Source organism: Anabrus simplex, chromosome 7 (genome assembly GCF_040414725.1).
Source record: "Anabrus simplex isolate iqAnaSimp1 chromosome 7, ASM4041472v1, whole genome shotgun sequence".
Taxonomy (NCBI): Eukaryota; Metazoa; Arthropoda; class Insecta; order Orthoptera; family Tettigoniidae; genus Anabrus; species Anabrus simplex.
The window spans coordinates 304,571,018-304,587,493 of record NC_090271.1 but is presented as its reverse complement, the minus strand read 5'-3'; the positions used below and the strand labels follow the sequence as shown (position 1 = coordinate 304,587,493).

General features: G+C 39.5%; 1 protein-coding gene across 1 annotated transcript in view; it reads left to right on the top strand.

Moving 5' to 3' along the window:
- Positions 1-16,476, top strand: part of LOC136877597 (collagen alpha-5(IV) chain) — a 570,940-nt gene that overhangs the window by 512,801 nt on the left and 41,663 nt on the right. The window contains exons 25-28 of the mRNA XM_067151761.2: positions 3,765-3,864; positions 9,195-9,380; positions 10,182-10,296; positions 13,321-13,498. Of these exons, the coding sequence (XP_067007862.2) occupies positions 3,765-3,864; positions 9,195-9,380; positions 10,182-10,296; positions 13,321-13,498 (579 nt within the window). The remainder of the gene's footprint in view (positions 1-3,764; positions 3,865-9,194; positions 9,381-10,181; positions 10,297-13,320; positions 13,499-16,476) is intronic.

The window sequence follows — 16,476 nt, the reverse complement described above, 5'->3', positions numbered from 1 at the left end:
CACATTTGTCAGCACCTACTTTCTTAGGAACAGATATAGTCACACTCTTTTTAAAATTGGATTGCTCTTCTCCATGTCAGTTTCCCCCTATACAGTCGGAAATTCTCAAGGTATATCATCACTTACAGGACTCTTGTTACTATTTAGGTCTCTCAATGCTCTGGTAAGTTCTGACCTCAAAATTGGGTTTCCCATTTCAAATCACCTCTGATCTGCATTTAGGTCTGTTACCCAGGTGGAAGATTCCTTATCAATTGCCTAGACTTTTCTTAAAAGATTCAAAGAAGTATGAAATTTATTGAACATCTCCCTTGGTGAAAAGAAAAGTAAATTCGTATCCTCATCCTGAGGTGGTACAAATCTTTGTAGCACACTCCCAATGGATGAGAGCTGCTTGTGTTATTTTAACCACATACCAGCCCTGCTGCCATTCTTAAATCTCTGGCAGCACCAGGTATCAAACTCAGGCCTCTGAGGACAGCGGCTTATAGTGCTGACTGTTACACTACAGAAGGAAACTCCATTGGTAGATTATTTGAATTTCTAATTCCTCTTCCTATAAATGAATATTTGCCCCAGTTTGCCTGCTTGCATTCCAAATTTATCTTCATATTATGATCTTTCCAACTTTTATAAACTTCACTCAAGTTTAATCATAAAGTAATGCCATTCTGTGCCATCTCTCTGCTGACAGCTCAGGCATACCACTTAGTTAAGCAGCTCATTTCCTTACTCCCAAGTCTAGCCAGCCCGAAGTTTACAACATTTTCATAACAGTGGTAGAGTGTCGGCCTCCGGATCCCAAGATAGCAAGTTCAAACCTGGCAGAGGTAGTCGGATTTTTGAAGGGTGAGAAAAAATCCATTCGACACTTCATGTTGTACAATGTTGGCATGTAAAAGATCTCTGGTAACACATCTGGTGTTTACCTGACAAAATTAATTAAATCTCAGCCATAGACACCCAAAAGAGTTTTGGTTTACTCGGTCTGCCATCTAGTGGGCCTAGAGTAAAATGGAACGTTGAAATTGATGAGCCCACAGCCAGATGGCGTCAAATTGAAATGTCTGCACTTGATAGCTGAGGCCATACGATTACGATTATTATTATTATTATTATTATTATTATTATTATTATTATTATTATTATTATTATTATTATTATTATTATTATTATTATTATTATTATTATTACACAACTCTTTTGTCAGAAATCACTGAGAAAAAATTGTGCTGCTTTCCTTTGTATCTTTTCCAGTTCTTGAATCATGTAATCCTGGTGAGAGTCCTATACACTGGAACCATACTCTAGTTGGAATCATACCGGTGACTTATTTGCCCTCTCCTTCATATCCTAACTGTAAACGTCAAATATCCTCATAACTATATACAGAGATCTGTAACCTGTATTTACAACCTTGTTAATGTGATTACCCTAATGAATATCTTTCCTAATATTAACACATAGGTTAACACTCCATCAACACAGTAATTAAAACTGGGTGGACTTTTCCTCTTGGTGAAACTTTTACAACCTGACTTTTCACCCTTTTTATCATCATAAAATTGCTGTCCATCTCACAACATAGTTGACGTCTTTTTACAGTCACTCACAATCTTGCAAGTTCATTATTATTCCATGAAAAAAGCCTTATCTGTGATTGCAGTTCTTTACTCATAACATTTTTATAAACATATGAGGATACATAAATGTTCAATAAGACTGCCTGTAGAACTCCTCTCTTAATCATTACAAGATCAGGTAATGCTTCATGTACTCTAATTTTCTGAGTTCTATGTTCTAGAAATGTAGTCAACCATTCAGTCAACCATTTGTCTAATGCAATAACCCTCATGTCTGTCGTAGTCACCCATGATCTATCCTATCAGAAGCCTTGGATAGGTCGACAGTGATGCCGTTCGTTTGACCTCCTGAACCTAAAATATCTTCTATATGTTGCTGGAATCCTACAAGTGGAGCCTTGCTGAAATGACCTTTCCTAAATCCGAACTCCCTTCTCTGAAAGCTGTTAGTCATTTTGCAAATGTGCCTGATATAATCAGAAAGAATGCTTTCCCAGAGCTTACCAGTAACACATGTCAAGCTGACTGGCCAGTAATTATCTGCTTTATGTTTATCACCCTTTTCTTTGTACATCGAGGCTACTATAGCAACTCTCCTTTCATTTGGTATGACACCTTCATGCAAAAACAAGGGGCGTTCAATATGTAATTTATTTCTCAGTCAATTTCGATTTTAAATAATTGAAATTTTCTTTGGGACATCTTTGAATATTCCCACTTCATATCGTAGAGTTTCATTAATTTACAATAGGTGGCAGCTCTGTAACTAGCCTTCAAAATGGCGTCTGTAACAGAGGTGCGAACCAAACAGTGAGCAGTTATTGAGTTTGTTTTGGCAGAAAACCAGGGCATCACAAATATACATAGGCACTTGCAGAATGTCTACGGAGACCTGGCAGTGGACAAAAGCATGGTGAGCCTTCTTCACGACAATGCAAGACCTCACACAAGTCTGCGCACTCGACAGGAGCTCACAAAACTTCAGTGGACTGTTCTTCCTTATACATCCTACAGCCCGGATCTCGTACCTTCTGACTTCTGCCCAGTGAAGGACGCACTCCGTGGATGATGAGGAAGTTATCGATGCAACACGACGTTGGCTCTGACATTGACAAGTCGAGTGGTACCATGTAGGAATACAGGCCCTCACATACGGTGGCGTATGGCCGTAGCATTGAACGGAGATTATGGTGAAAAATAGGGCATTGTAGCAAAAGAATTGGGGAATAACTTAGTTTGTTTGAATCCTCAAGAAAGCCAACCTACTTTTAGAAAAAAAAAAATGTTGCATTATATATTGAACTCCCTTTGTAGTAATCAAATGAGCACTTCAGATATAGTACTATATGCCTTTAGTATATCCTGAGAAATCTTATCAATTTCAGCTGCTTTTCTAGTTTTCAACTTTTGCATGTTTTTGTAAATACCTTTCTTTATCACTGGTAAATGTCAGTACTTTGCTAGTATTCGTCACCTTCTCTACTGGGACATTATCGTTATGTCCAACTGACTTTACATACTGCTGACTAAATACTTCTGCCTTCTATAAATCCTCACATATACACTTCAAGAATGCAAAATATTAGGAGGGCAGAAAGGAATTTGATTTCTTCATCATTGGCTGAACTTGTTGTCATACAGACTACTACTATTATGGTGGGGTTGGCTTGGTGTCATCTGTCTTGATAACAATAGTCCATTCACTATGCTGGTCATGGTAATTTACCTGTTGTCTTATTTTCTTTTTCATTATCAAACCAAGTCTTGCATTTATCCTTTTGGATTTTGTGTTGATAATGACCAGAAATCCTGCTCTTCATGATAGCATACCTCACTTGTGCCAACTACATCTAACTTTGGTCTATCCAGATTTTCTGACCTACTACAGTGATTGAAACTTCCGACATTCTACATTCCAACTCACAGAATGTCAGTATTCCATCTTCCTGATTATCACAAGAGATCCAAATGGGTGACTGTTTTCCTCTGGAATTTTTAATTACTTGGGTGATTGCCATTATCAGCACATCACTCAGTTATAAAGAGAGAGCTCTGGAGTTACAGCTAGCTATAGTTTCCCATTACTTTAGCTTTATAACTAAGACTTCTAAGATTTCTATAAATTTCTATAAATGTCTTTCTTTCTCCCTTAGTGAAATGCTTGGAAAAATATGTTCACAGGGAGTACGAGGAGATTTTGGACCTCAAGGAGCACCTGGAGATGTAGGTTTTGAAGGAGCACCTGGTATGCCTGGAGATAGAGGACCGTACGGAGCAGAAGGTGAAGCATAGATCATAAAATAAATCAATACAAAGAAGTTTTCCTGTTTGTCACTAAACTGATAGCTTACTAGACATGGTAGTCTTTTGGGTGTAATAGGTTTATATTTTATTTTACCATGTTCTCTTAAAAAATTGGGCATTCTGATTACTGAATTGACAGACTGGAAAGTTTCCTTGAATATTGAAGTCTTTAACCAAATAAGACCAGGAAATATGCATCTGAAACATTTCACACTGAGTGAATGAGCTTTTAAATTTGAAAATAGTAACAAATTCTTGTGCAATACATATACAGCCAATATTTTTCTGCACAGCAATTTGGAAGCTGCTGGGGTATGGACATTCCAAACACAGCCAGTGTGTCTGTTTATTACAATAGGTGTTGCTTACAATAACACTTTCTGACCCACCTCTGAGCTGATGACCTAACAGACAGAAATAGAATAAGAGAGATGAAAGCAGCATAATTAATTATTGTATACTAGTATGAGGAATTTGTAAGGCACTTGGAGCTTCCAAGAATGTCCGTCAGAGAAGCAAAAGAGTGATATACAGGGCGTACTATGTACCTATTCTGACGTATGCAGAAGAAACTTTGGTAATGTGGCAGAGTTATAGGCAATTGAAATTAAATTTCTGAGAAGCAGGACAGGAGTGACAAGAATGGATAAGATGAGAAACGAGAAGGTTAGAGATATAGTAAAAGAAGAGCCACTACCAAACAGGATAGAGGCATCTAGACTTAGATGGTACGGACACATGAAGAGAATGACAGAGGAAGGATACCGAGGAGGATGCATGAAATGGACATAACAGGAAAATGACTGAGAGAAAGACCTTTAGACAGGTAGATAAACAGAGTGGAAGAGTGTGTACAGAGAGGACAGAACTGGGCAAGGGTAATGAGAGAGAAGTTGAGGGAAGGCAAGAAGAAATGGAGGGGCTTATGTTCCAAGCAGACCTGGCCGACAGCTTGAAACTGCATATAATGATGATGATAGTCAATAGCCTATTATGATATACACTGACTGACAGAGCAAATGCAACACCAAGAAGGAGTGGTCAGAACTTTATGCCAATTGCAGGGTAGACTGACGTCACTGAGGTATGCTCATGATGTGAAATGCGCCGCTGTGCTGCGCACGTAGTGAAGGATAAATGGGACACGGCGTTGGCGAATGGCCCACTTCGTACCGTGATTTCTCAGCCGACAGTCATTGTAGAACGTGTTGTCGTGTGCCACAGGACACGTGTATAGCTAAGAATGCCAGGCCGCCGTCAACGGAGGCATTTCCAGCAGACAGACGACCTTACGAGGGGTATGGTGATCGGGCTGAGAAGGGCAGGTTGGTCGCTTCGTCAAATCGCAGCCGATACCCATAGGGATGTGTCCACGGTGCAGCGCCTGTGGCAAAGATGGTCGGCACAGGGACATGTGGCACGTGCGAGGGGTCCAGGCGCAGCCTGAGTGACGTCAGCACGCGAGGATCGGCGCATCCGCCGCCAAGCGGTGGCAACCCCGCACGCCACGTCAACCGCCATTCTTCAGCATGTGCAAGACACCCTGGCTGTTCCAATATGGACCAGAACAATTTCCCATCGATTGGTTGAAGGAGGCCTGCACTCCCGGCGTCCGCTCAGAAGACTACCATTGACTCCACAGCATAGACGTGCACGCCTGGCATGGTGCCAGGCTAGAGCGACTCGGATGAGGGAATGGCGGAACGTCGTGTTCTCCGATGAGTCACGCTTCTGTTCTGTCAGTGATAGTCACCGCAGACGAGTGTGGCGTCGGCGTGGAGAAAGGTCAAATCCGGCAGTAACTGTGGAGCGCCCAACCCCTAGACAACGCGGCATCATGGTTTGGGGCGCTATTGCGTATGATTCCACGTCACCTCTAGTGCGTATTCAAGGCATGTTAAATGCCCACCGCTACGTGCAGCATGTGTTGCGGCCGGTGGCACTCCCGTACCTTCAGGGGCTGCCCAATGCTCTGTTTCAACAGGATAATGCCCGCCCACACACTGCTCGCATCTCCCAACAGGCTCTACGAGGTGTACAGATGCTTCCGTGGCCAGCGTACTCTCTGGATCTCTCACCAATCGAACACGCGTGGGATCTCATTGGACACCGTTTGCAAACTCTGCCCCAGCCTCGTACGGACGACCAACTGTGGCAAATGGTTGACAGAGAATGGAGAACCATCCCTCAGGACACCATCCGCACTCTTATTGACTCTGTACCTCGACGTGTTTCTGCGTGCATCGCCGCTCGCGGTGGTCCTACATCCTACTGAGTCGATGCTGTGCGCATTGTGTAACCTGCATATCGATTTGAAATAAACATCAATTATTCGTCCGTACCGTCTCTGTTTTTTCCCCAACTTTCATCCCTTTTGAACCACTCCTTCTTGGTGTTGCATTTGCTCTGTCAGTCAGTGTATTTATGAATGTCTTCCAAAATTTTTATCAATTCTTCTGAAATTTTTGAGTCCTACCTTGCCACACAGCAAAAGAAAATGTGCAGAAAGTCAGAGGAAAATGTATGCCTGAGTCCCTTAAAAGTGAATACACTACCTAAATAATTAGTCCTATTAAAAAGGGAACCTAGCAAATGCACTTACAATTCAGTTTCCTCTAAAAATTTCTTATGAATATTCTTTCTAACTGTGTGCTTTAGTGCATATTTTACCTGATAATACAAAAATAAAAATGGGCTAACTGTTAGTCTTGCCAGAAAAGGAGAATAAGAATGATATTAATTGTATTCCTCCAAAAATATTCATATGCATAGTCCTCATAACTCTAAATACATATATCTGTTCCTAAAAAGTGAAAAATGAAGACATAGAAGAATCAACATTGGAAAAGTCAAGTGGAGAAAATAGAGTAAGGTGGTTTAGACAAATGAATTGGATGGATGAATGAACAAACAATGTCAAAACATTCCATCGAATTACAAATGAAATGAAAAGAGGTCAAGAAAGACCCATATTATAAGGGCTCGACCTGGTTATTAATTTAGAATTCATTCAAAAGCACATTTATTACATTCATACAATGCTCTAATTTAGTTCAAATTGTCCTTCAAGTAGTTATCACCACCCCTGCCCATGTGTAATAGGGGCTGACTAGCCAAGGTCGTTGAGGCACGCTCAATTCACCTGGAAGGTCACGGGTTCCATTGTCCGTCAGGAAGCCAAAAAGTACACCCACATTTTGCACTTGTACATTTTCTCTGCTGCATTGAAAAGCACAGAATCATGAATATGTCTTTGGGCTTAGAAGAAGAGAGAGCGAATTCAATTCTATGCTTTTCCGTGTAGCAGAGAAAATGTACGAGTGTCTGTAATAGAGTATACGAGTGTAGAGATTCATGAAAAAATACAATACTGATGGAATGAAACAAATATGTATTTACACATTAATGTACAGACATAGTAATAGATGGTGATAGGAAAAGTATGAAACATACTGTTGGGTTGTTAAGTGGTTTGTGTAGCAGCTGAACATAACACAGCATTGGTGCACATAGTGGAAGAGGCTGGGTCGAACATGAAGGAGAGAAACTCTTACATATCTGTGTTCAAATTTAGAAATGTCATTTTTTCTTTTGAAGAGGCACACTGCCCTGAGGTTCACTCAGCCTACACCAAAAATTGAGTACTAGCTTAATTCCTGGTGACAAAGGCAGTTGTGTATAGAGCTGACTACTCTGTCACACGTACTGCTGAGGATAAGAATAGTGGAAACCTTCAACTTCAGGGGTCTCTTTATGGCCTGTACAGAGATGGCTTTTAGGGTACCGAGGGAAAAGATGTTTGCCATACTGGGGGACTATGGAATTAAAGGTAGATTATTAAAATCAATCAAAGGCATTTATGTTGACAATTGGGCTTCGGTGAGAATTGATGGTAGAATGAGTTCTTGGTTCAGGGTACTTACAGGAGTTAGACAAGGCTGTAATCTTTCACCTTTGCTGTTCATAGTTTACATGGATCATCTGCTGAAAGGTATAAAATGGCAGGGAGGGATTCAGTTAGGTGGAAATGTAGTAAGCAGTTTGGCCTATGCTGACGACTTGGTCTTAATGGCAGACTGTGCCGAAAGCCTGCAGTCTAATATCTTGGAACTTGAAAATAGGTGCAATGAGTATGGTATGAAAATTAGCCTCTCGAAGACTAAATTGATGTCAGTAGGTAAGAAATTCAACAGAATTGAATGTCAGATTGGTGATACAAAGCTAGAACAGGTCGATAATTTCAAGTATTTAGGTTGTGTGTTCTCCCAGGATAGTAATATAGTAAGTGAGATTGAATCTAGGTGTAGTAAAGCTAATGCAGTGAGCTCGCAGTTGCGATCAGCAGTATTCTGTAAGAAGGAAGTCAGCTCCCAGACGAAACTATCTTTACATCGGTCTGTTTTCAGACCAACTTTGCTTTACGGGAGCGAAAGCTGGGTGGACTCAGGATATCTTATTCATAAGTTAGAAGTAACAGACATGAAAGTAGCAAGAATGATTGCTGGTACAAACAGGTGGGAACAATGGCAGGAGGGTACTCGAAATGAGGAGATAAAGGCTAATTTAGGAATGAACTCGATGGATGAAGCTGTATGCATAAACCGGCTTCAGTGGTGGGGTCATGTGAGACGAATGGAGGAGAATAGGTTACCTAGGAGAATAATGGGCTCTGTTATGGAGGGTAAGAGAAGTAGAGGGAGACCAAGACGGCGGTGGTTAGACTCGGTTTTTAACGATTTAAAGATAAGAGGTATAGAACTAAATGAGGCCACAACACTAGTTGCAAATTGAAGATTGTGGCGACGTTTAGTAAATTCTCAGAGGCTTGCAGACTGAACGCTGAAAGGCATAACAGTCTATAATGATAATGTATGTATGTATGGTTTTTTTTTTTTTTTTTTTTTTTCTTCAAGTAAAATGCCTGCAATATTGTCTTGCTATTTAAAGCAGTCTGTCTACATTCTGCTCATGTTGGATGCCTGTATCCTATTCATTATGCTTGAAATATTTTTGTATATATTTTGGAAACAGTGATTGCCTTAGTGAAGCTGAGGGTAGAAACAAGTAAGGAATAAATACTCACAGTCAAGATTCTCACAAAGACTGATAGACCCCTTAGGCATTTATAAGACTGAGAGGATCTGAGTTTTTAACTCATATTTTTCCTAATAGTAATTATAATTTTATATCTTAAAGACGGATTAGATGTATACTGTACTAATGCCATGGTCAACCTTTATTTATGCACAGATTATTACTTACAGTATGTGTAATTTATATCCATTAACCAATTCTTTCAAAATCCAGGGCCTCCGGGTGAGAATGCTGAACGAGGACAGAAAGGTAGACCAGGAATAGATGGGCGTCATGGACGTCCTGGAAGACCTGGACAGAAAGGAGCTCCTGGAGAATATGGCCGTGATGGAGAGAAAGGAATTGAGGGCGCTCGTGGTGGAATAATTGTTGGTCCCAAGGGAATGGAAGGTGAAACAGGTATGTATAACTTTTATTTCCACTAATGGAAAATGTTAGTCCAGTTTGTTTTCCTTTTGTGGTCCTATATCTTTTTAAAATCAAATGTCATTAAATGGTGGTGATGTTTGCTGTTCTAAGGAGCCAAACATGAAGGTCAGTGCCCCCTGCATAATTAGAAAAGCTCTGTTTAAATATTCAGTTTCACTCGTGTCAGCTCAATATGCTCATGTATAGTCATGTTATTAGAATATTATTAGAAACTTCCACATATAATGAGTCCATATTCATCAGAAAAACTCTTAAGCCTGTGTCTATTTTTCTGAGTTTAATTTTCTAGAAATATAGCCAACCATTCATCACTCTTTTGTCTAATCCAATAGCCCACAGTTTCGCCTGTAGTCTCCCAAGATCTACCTTTTCAAAAGCCTTGGATAAGTTAATAGTGATACAGGCCATTGATCTCTTGGATCTAAAATGTCTGCTATATATTGCTGGAGTTGAGTGTCAGTGGAGTAGCCTTTCTTAAACCCATACTGCCCTCTATCAAACCAGTTATCAGTTTTGCAAATACGTGTAATATAATCAGAAGGAATGTTTTCCCAGAGCTTATAAGCAACATGTGTCAAGCTGACTGGCCTGTAATTATTTGCTTTATGTTTATCATCCTTTCCTTTATTCACTGCGGCTATTATAGCAACTTTCCATTCATTTGGTATAGCTCCTTAATGCAAACATTAATCAAATAAATATTTGAGGTACAGCTGCTTATCCCAACACATTGCCTGCATGCTGTATTATCATGTATAATTCTGTCTGCAGGATGGCGTGGTCAGCCAGGACCACAAGGACTACCAGGATTGCCAGGTTTAGATGGTCCTCCTGGATACCAAGGCTTCAAGGGACATCGTGGTGAACCAGGCATACCAGCCTTAAGGTGAGATTGTTGAATGTTTGTAACCAAATCCTCCTGCCTATATTAGCATGGCACATGTAGCACATTAAGACCCTTGGCTTGCCAAGATGACTGCTGCCCAGTCAGATACAGATGTGCCACATGATCAGCATGAACGTCAGTTGTATCACTTAACTTTTGTGATTGGATTCATTGCCTCTCATATGAGACAGTTCCTCAGTTGATCTGATGAGTGAGTGAACCTTGTTCTAGCCCTCAGTCCAGAATTAAAATCCTTGGTATGCTAAGAATCGAGCACATTTCCTCAACACGGAACTGACATATGGAGGGAAAAATGGAGAGGTAGTGGCTAGTTACCAGAGATACAAAGATAGGAATGTGAACAGGAACACGCTCAAAGTATACATACAATGACCAACATGAAAACACAAAATGATAAAGGACTAGCTCCATGTCTTCATCCACTACTATCGATGGCTTGTGTCATCATTGATCCCAGTTCTTAAAAGTTCATAGCTTCTCAGTATTCACTGAGCTCATTTCTGCTTTCCTGTTTCATCACACCAGACAAACCCACAAAAAAGGAAAAGAAAGAGAGAGGTGGAAGGTTTATACAAATGGAAGACAAACAACACAGGCCAACTATAGAAGGCAGTGTTCTCCCTAGGACCTTTTTAATGGGTGCACTGCTCGGTCATTTTTATAGACCGCTCACCTAACATAACCTAGATAGTTACATAATATTAATACATATTTGAGTCATTAGGTGCTCCAAATTAAAATGTAAATACTGTAAAAGTTGTTGTTGTTGTTTTTTTTTTTTTTTTTTTTTTTTTTTTTTTTAAAGTTCCATTTGGGCCTGTTATGGACTACAAGGTTCTTATCTCTAGCAGCTTTCTTCTTAGACCAGTGCTCCTTCATTCTTATACTGTGAACGTCTTTCTACTCCTGAGTCCATTTCACACCTCTTCCCAGACGTAGTCACTTTCCCTCTAGAGATGCTGTGGAAGATTCTGGAGGTGAGACACTGATTGTCCATTCTCATGACTTGACCATAGAAGTTCAATCTCTGCCTCATAGACGTTGTTAACTGTAGTGCCTAATTTTGAGGTTAAGGGAGAGGGATTTGGATTTGTACCGGTACATACTCTTACATAGGTGGTAGGTGCTTTCCAATGTGATGCATCTGCTATGCATGGCCTGATCTTCATTCATGTTTGGGGTTATCCATTGTCCTAGGTATTTGAAGGAGTTAGTCCTTTGTACTGCTTTGTTCCCCAGTGGGACTGATTTGGGTGCATCTCTGATGTTGGTGATAAACTCTGTTTTGTTGATGGCAATCTTCAACCCTACTTTAGCTGCTATATGGTTGAGAGAGGATAGTTGATGGGGAGCTTCCTTCACACTGGATGCCAGGAGTGTAAGGTCGTCTGCGAAGGCTAAACAGTTGACTGTTAACTTGTCTTTCTTGTAGCCTGTTCTCAATCCAGAGTCATCCTTTAGCATTTTTGTCTACTCACGAATGACTTTTTATTTAATTTAAATCTTTATTATTGTCAACATAATTGCATCAATCACATTGGAGTTTAAATGTTTAGCTTGACTATCACATATCATCATGCGCGAGTGGTGTCTGGATTAGCATGGAATCGCATGCGAGCAATCGATTCCGCATGATGTCACAAACCCGTAGGGCATTCCACAGCAACCGAGTAGTAAGCTCTGGTGTTATGTGACTATGAAAGAACAGTAGAATATTAGAAGTTCAAAATATTATATTATGTCTTGTTCGTGATAATAACACTAAAATAGTTCAATTCTGCAGTTTATATTTACCTGTCTGATATTACTGTTAATGCTGTGATGGAATAAATTGAAATTTTATATTCTTCTTTTTTACAAAGTATTCCTCACCCACTACTTATTCCTGCCACCCAGTTGACAAAACTTTCTGGTAAGAACACTGGAAGGAGAAAAGGAACCTAACTGGTTAATTCTGTAATAGAAAGGAATAGAAAGGAAATTTCCTTCCCAGTCTTTCTCACACCCTAATGAACTCATGTATGCAAATATGGCTGTGATGATATTTATCCTGGTTTCCCATTTCTTTTTCTTCCATCTTCTCCTACTGGCCTGTTATCATTATATGTATTCCTATCTTCATTCCTAGCTTTCTATATTACATTTTATTCTTTCCCATTACTTTCTTCACACACACACACAGACAGAAAGAGAGGGGGGGTCGGGTGGAATTGGGATAGGTAAAAATTTGGAAGGAGGTGAATGTATATCTCGACAAATGAAGTCTATAGTTTGTTTTAGTGTCCTGGTTTGTTCTGTAAGCATTGTTTTGGAATTTTGACCAGATTACCAAACACATTAGAGACTGAAATCTACTTAAAATTTCAACAGGTTCTGAACTCACTCTCTCTCTCTCTCTCTGATTCTGGACCATAAAGATATCGACAGAAAAACAAATGAAACAAAAACTCACAATGTTACACTCCTGATGGGCCCTAGCTTACCTAACAATCACTGTCCAGCCAAAAAGTCTACAGATTACAAAGTGACACATGGTCAGCATGATGAATTCTGACGTCCATTATTCTTGGCTTTCTAGACTGGGCTCTCTGTCTCACATTCAGATAACTCCTCAATTGATTTCATGTAGGCTGAATGTACCTCGGATCCAGCTAAAAATCCCTAACCTGGCCAGGAATCAAACCTGGATCCTCCTGTTAAGAAGCAGGCTTGCTTCTCCAGACTGCTGATCAGAAATGATCGAAAGTGCTTGACCACAGACATATTTACCATTGAAAGCAGCAGCGGATTCTGTATGACTCTTTGCTAATTTGTATCATAGGTATATCTGAATAGAGAAATCTTATCTTATTTCTCAGTCTAATGTCACTTTCCTTCCAATAGGATAATTTGAAATAGAGAACATTACTTGCACATTTCAGATTTTGCAGCCATTCCAGATCATCTGAAAACTTCAAGGTATGATTCAACAGCTGGAGTAATACATTTCTTTTAATTTTTCAGTGTCAAAGGGATCACAGGTAATGTTGGACCTCCAGGCTTGGACGGATTACGCGGTGCAGATGGTTTACGAGGTGATGATGGAACTCCTGGTTGGCCTGGTGCTCCTGGCAGGAAGGGAGAAAGAGGACCTTCTGGTGATGTTGGTATTCCTGGTCTGAGAGGTGTCCCTGGAATCAAGGTCAGTTAACAGCTATGTATACTCTCCCACTGTGCCTATATTATAGACATCTGATAACAGCTCCCTTGAATTAAGTATCAATAGTGGCATAACGTTAGAGCCCACAAGGCCTGAAGTGCAGGCAGGCTTGGGGTGGGGGCCTGCACACTTCCCCAGAAAAAACAAATAAATTAATAAATTTATCCAAATGCCATTCTGCACGGGAAAGGCAACATTGTGATGTGTTTGTAGAGTGAGCCAAAATACTTTGTTTTCATAGTGCTTATGTGGAGTAATTGTCGGATGGTTGCATCTGCCTGAAAATTATTGTGTTGAGTCTCTCATAACACAAGCGGTACGTTCTCTCACAAATATCTACACCAAGTTATTATTAAAGTAAGAGTGAAAACTGGTACAAAAATATAAAATTTTAGATCTAATTTTTCCTGTTTCTTCCGCAAAACAATCATTTTCAAAACTGAAACTTATGAAATGTTACAACCTGAGACAGACTCTGTGAACTCAGCCTCCTCAGCATCGAACGTTTCATCCATGGAAATAATTGTAATCTTTAATACCATTGCATCCCAGAAAGTACACTACATGGTCCAGTTTCTTTACAATCAAATGTGAGCAAAAAAAAAAAAAAAAGAAAAGGTTTAAAAATGTAAAGACAAAAGCTAGAAACATATTTACATTGTCCTTCAGTAACTACAAAATATTTTAGTTCCAGAATAAAATCTATTAAAAGAATTAGTTTTGTAATCTTATAGAACGGTTTTCTTTTTTTCAAGGTCCGATTGGTCGTGAAATTAAAACCGTAGTGAGAATCCAATGAAGCGTTGTGCATATGTGTTATGCATTGTCTCTAATATTTACCAAATGTCAATTGGGAAGGTAATGCGAACGACAGGAAGCATGAACAACAAATGGCAAATAAGTTAATATGGGAAGGGCATCTGATTCAGAAAGTGATGGAACCAACAACAGGGAGGAATATTCTGGATGTCGTGCTGGTAAAACCAGATGATCTCCCTAGAGAAACCGAAGTAATAGATGGTATTAGTGATCATAAAGCTGTTTTTGTCATAGTTAAAAATAAGTGTGATAGAAAGGAAGGGCTATTAGGCAGTACCATACAGCTGATAAAGCAGGCATGAGGGAGTTCTTAAAAAAAACTATGATCGGTGGAAAACGGTAAATAAAAATGTAAACAGACTCTGTGATGGGTTTAAAGCAATTTTTGAGGAACATGAAAATAGGTTTGTACCTTTAAAGGTGGTAAGAAATGGTAAAGACTCACCTTATTATAACAGAGAAAGAGACTAAGAAGGAGGTGCAGACTGGAAAGAAAGAAATAAAGAAATAGAGTTAGAAATGGTTATGGAAGCAAGGAGAAATTGACGGAACTTACTAGGAAATTGAATCTAGCAAAGAAGTCAGCTAAGGATAACATGATGGCAAGCATAATTGGCAGTCATACAAATTTTAGTGAAAAATGGAAGGGTATGTATAGGTACTTGAAGGCAGAAACAGGTTCCAAGTAGGACATTCCAGGAATCATTAATGAACAAGGGGAGTGTGTATGTGAGGATCTTCATATTCAGAAGTATTCAGTCAGCAGTATGTAAAGATTGTTGGTTACACAAATAATGTCCAGATAGAGGAGGTTACTAATACTAAAGAAGTATTAAAATTTACCTATGATAACAATGACATTTATAATAAGATACAAAAGTTGAAAACTAGAAAAGTGCTGGAATTGATAAGATTTCTGGGGATATACTAAAGACAATGGGTTGGGATATAGTACCATACCTAAAGTACCTATCTGATTATTGTTTGCATGAAGGAGATATACCAAATGAATGGAGAGTTGCAATAGTAGCCCCTGTGTATAAAGGAGAGGGTGAAAGACATAAAGCTGAAAATTACAGGCCAGTAAGTTTGACATGCGTTGCATGTAAGCTTTGGGAAGGCATTCTTTCTGATCATATTAGACATGTATGCAAATTAATAACTGGTTCAAGAGAAGGCAGTTCGGGTTTAGGAAAGGTTGTTCCACTGAAGCTCAACTTGTAGGATTCCAGCAAGATCTAGCAGATATCTTGGATTCAGGAGGTAAAATGGACTGTATCACGTTTGACCTGTCTAAAGCATTTGATAGGGTGGATCATGGGAGACTATTGGCAAAATTGAGTGCAATTGGACTAGACAAAAGAGTGACTGAATAGGTTGCTACATTTCTAGAAAATAGATCTCAGAAAATTAGAGTAGGCGAGGCTTTATCTGACCCTGTAATAATTAAGAGGGGAATTCCTCAAAGCAGAATTATTGGACCTTTATGTTTTCTTATATATATATAATTGATATGAGTAAAGAAGTGGATTCAGAGATAAGGCTTTTGCAGATGATGTTATTCTGTACAGAGTAATAAATATGTTACAAGGTTGTGAACAACTGCAAAATGACCTCAATAATGTTGTGAGATGGGTAGCAGGCAATGGTATGATGATAAACGGGGTTAAAAGTCAGGTTGTGAGGAAAAGTCCTCTCAGTTTTAATTACTGCATTGATGGGGTGACAGTTCCTTTTGGGGATCATTGTAAATATCTAGGTGTTAATATAAGGAAAGATCTTCATTGAGGTAATCACATAAATGGGATTGTAAATAAAGGGTACAGATCTCTTCACATGGCTATGAGGGTGTTTAGGGGTTGTAGTAAGGATGTAAAGGAGAGGGCATATAAGTCTCTGGTAAGACCCCCAACTAGAGTATGGTTCCAGTGTATGGGTCCCTCTCGAGGATTACTTGAGTCATGAACTGGAAAAAAAAAAAATCCAAAGAAGAGCAGCTCGATTTATTCTGGGTGATTTCTGACAAAAGAGTAGCGTTACAAAAATGTCGCAAAGTTTAGGCTGAGAAGACTTGGGAGAAAGAAGACGAGCTACTCAACTAAGTGGTATGTTGATACAGTGGAACCTCAATTCTCCGTTTT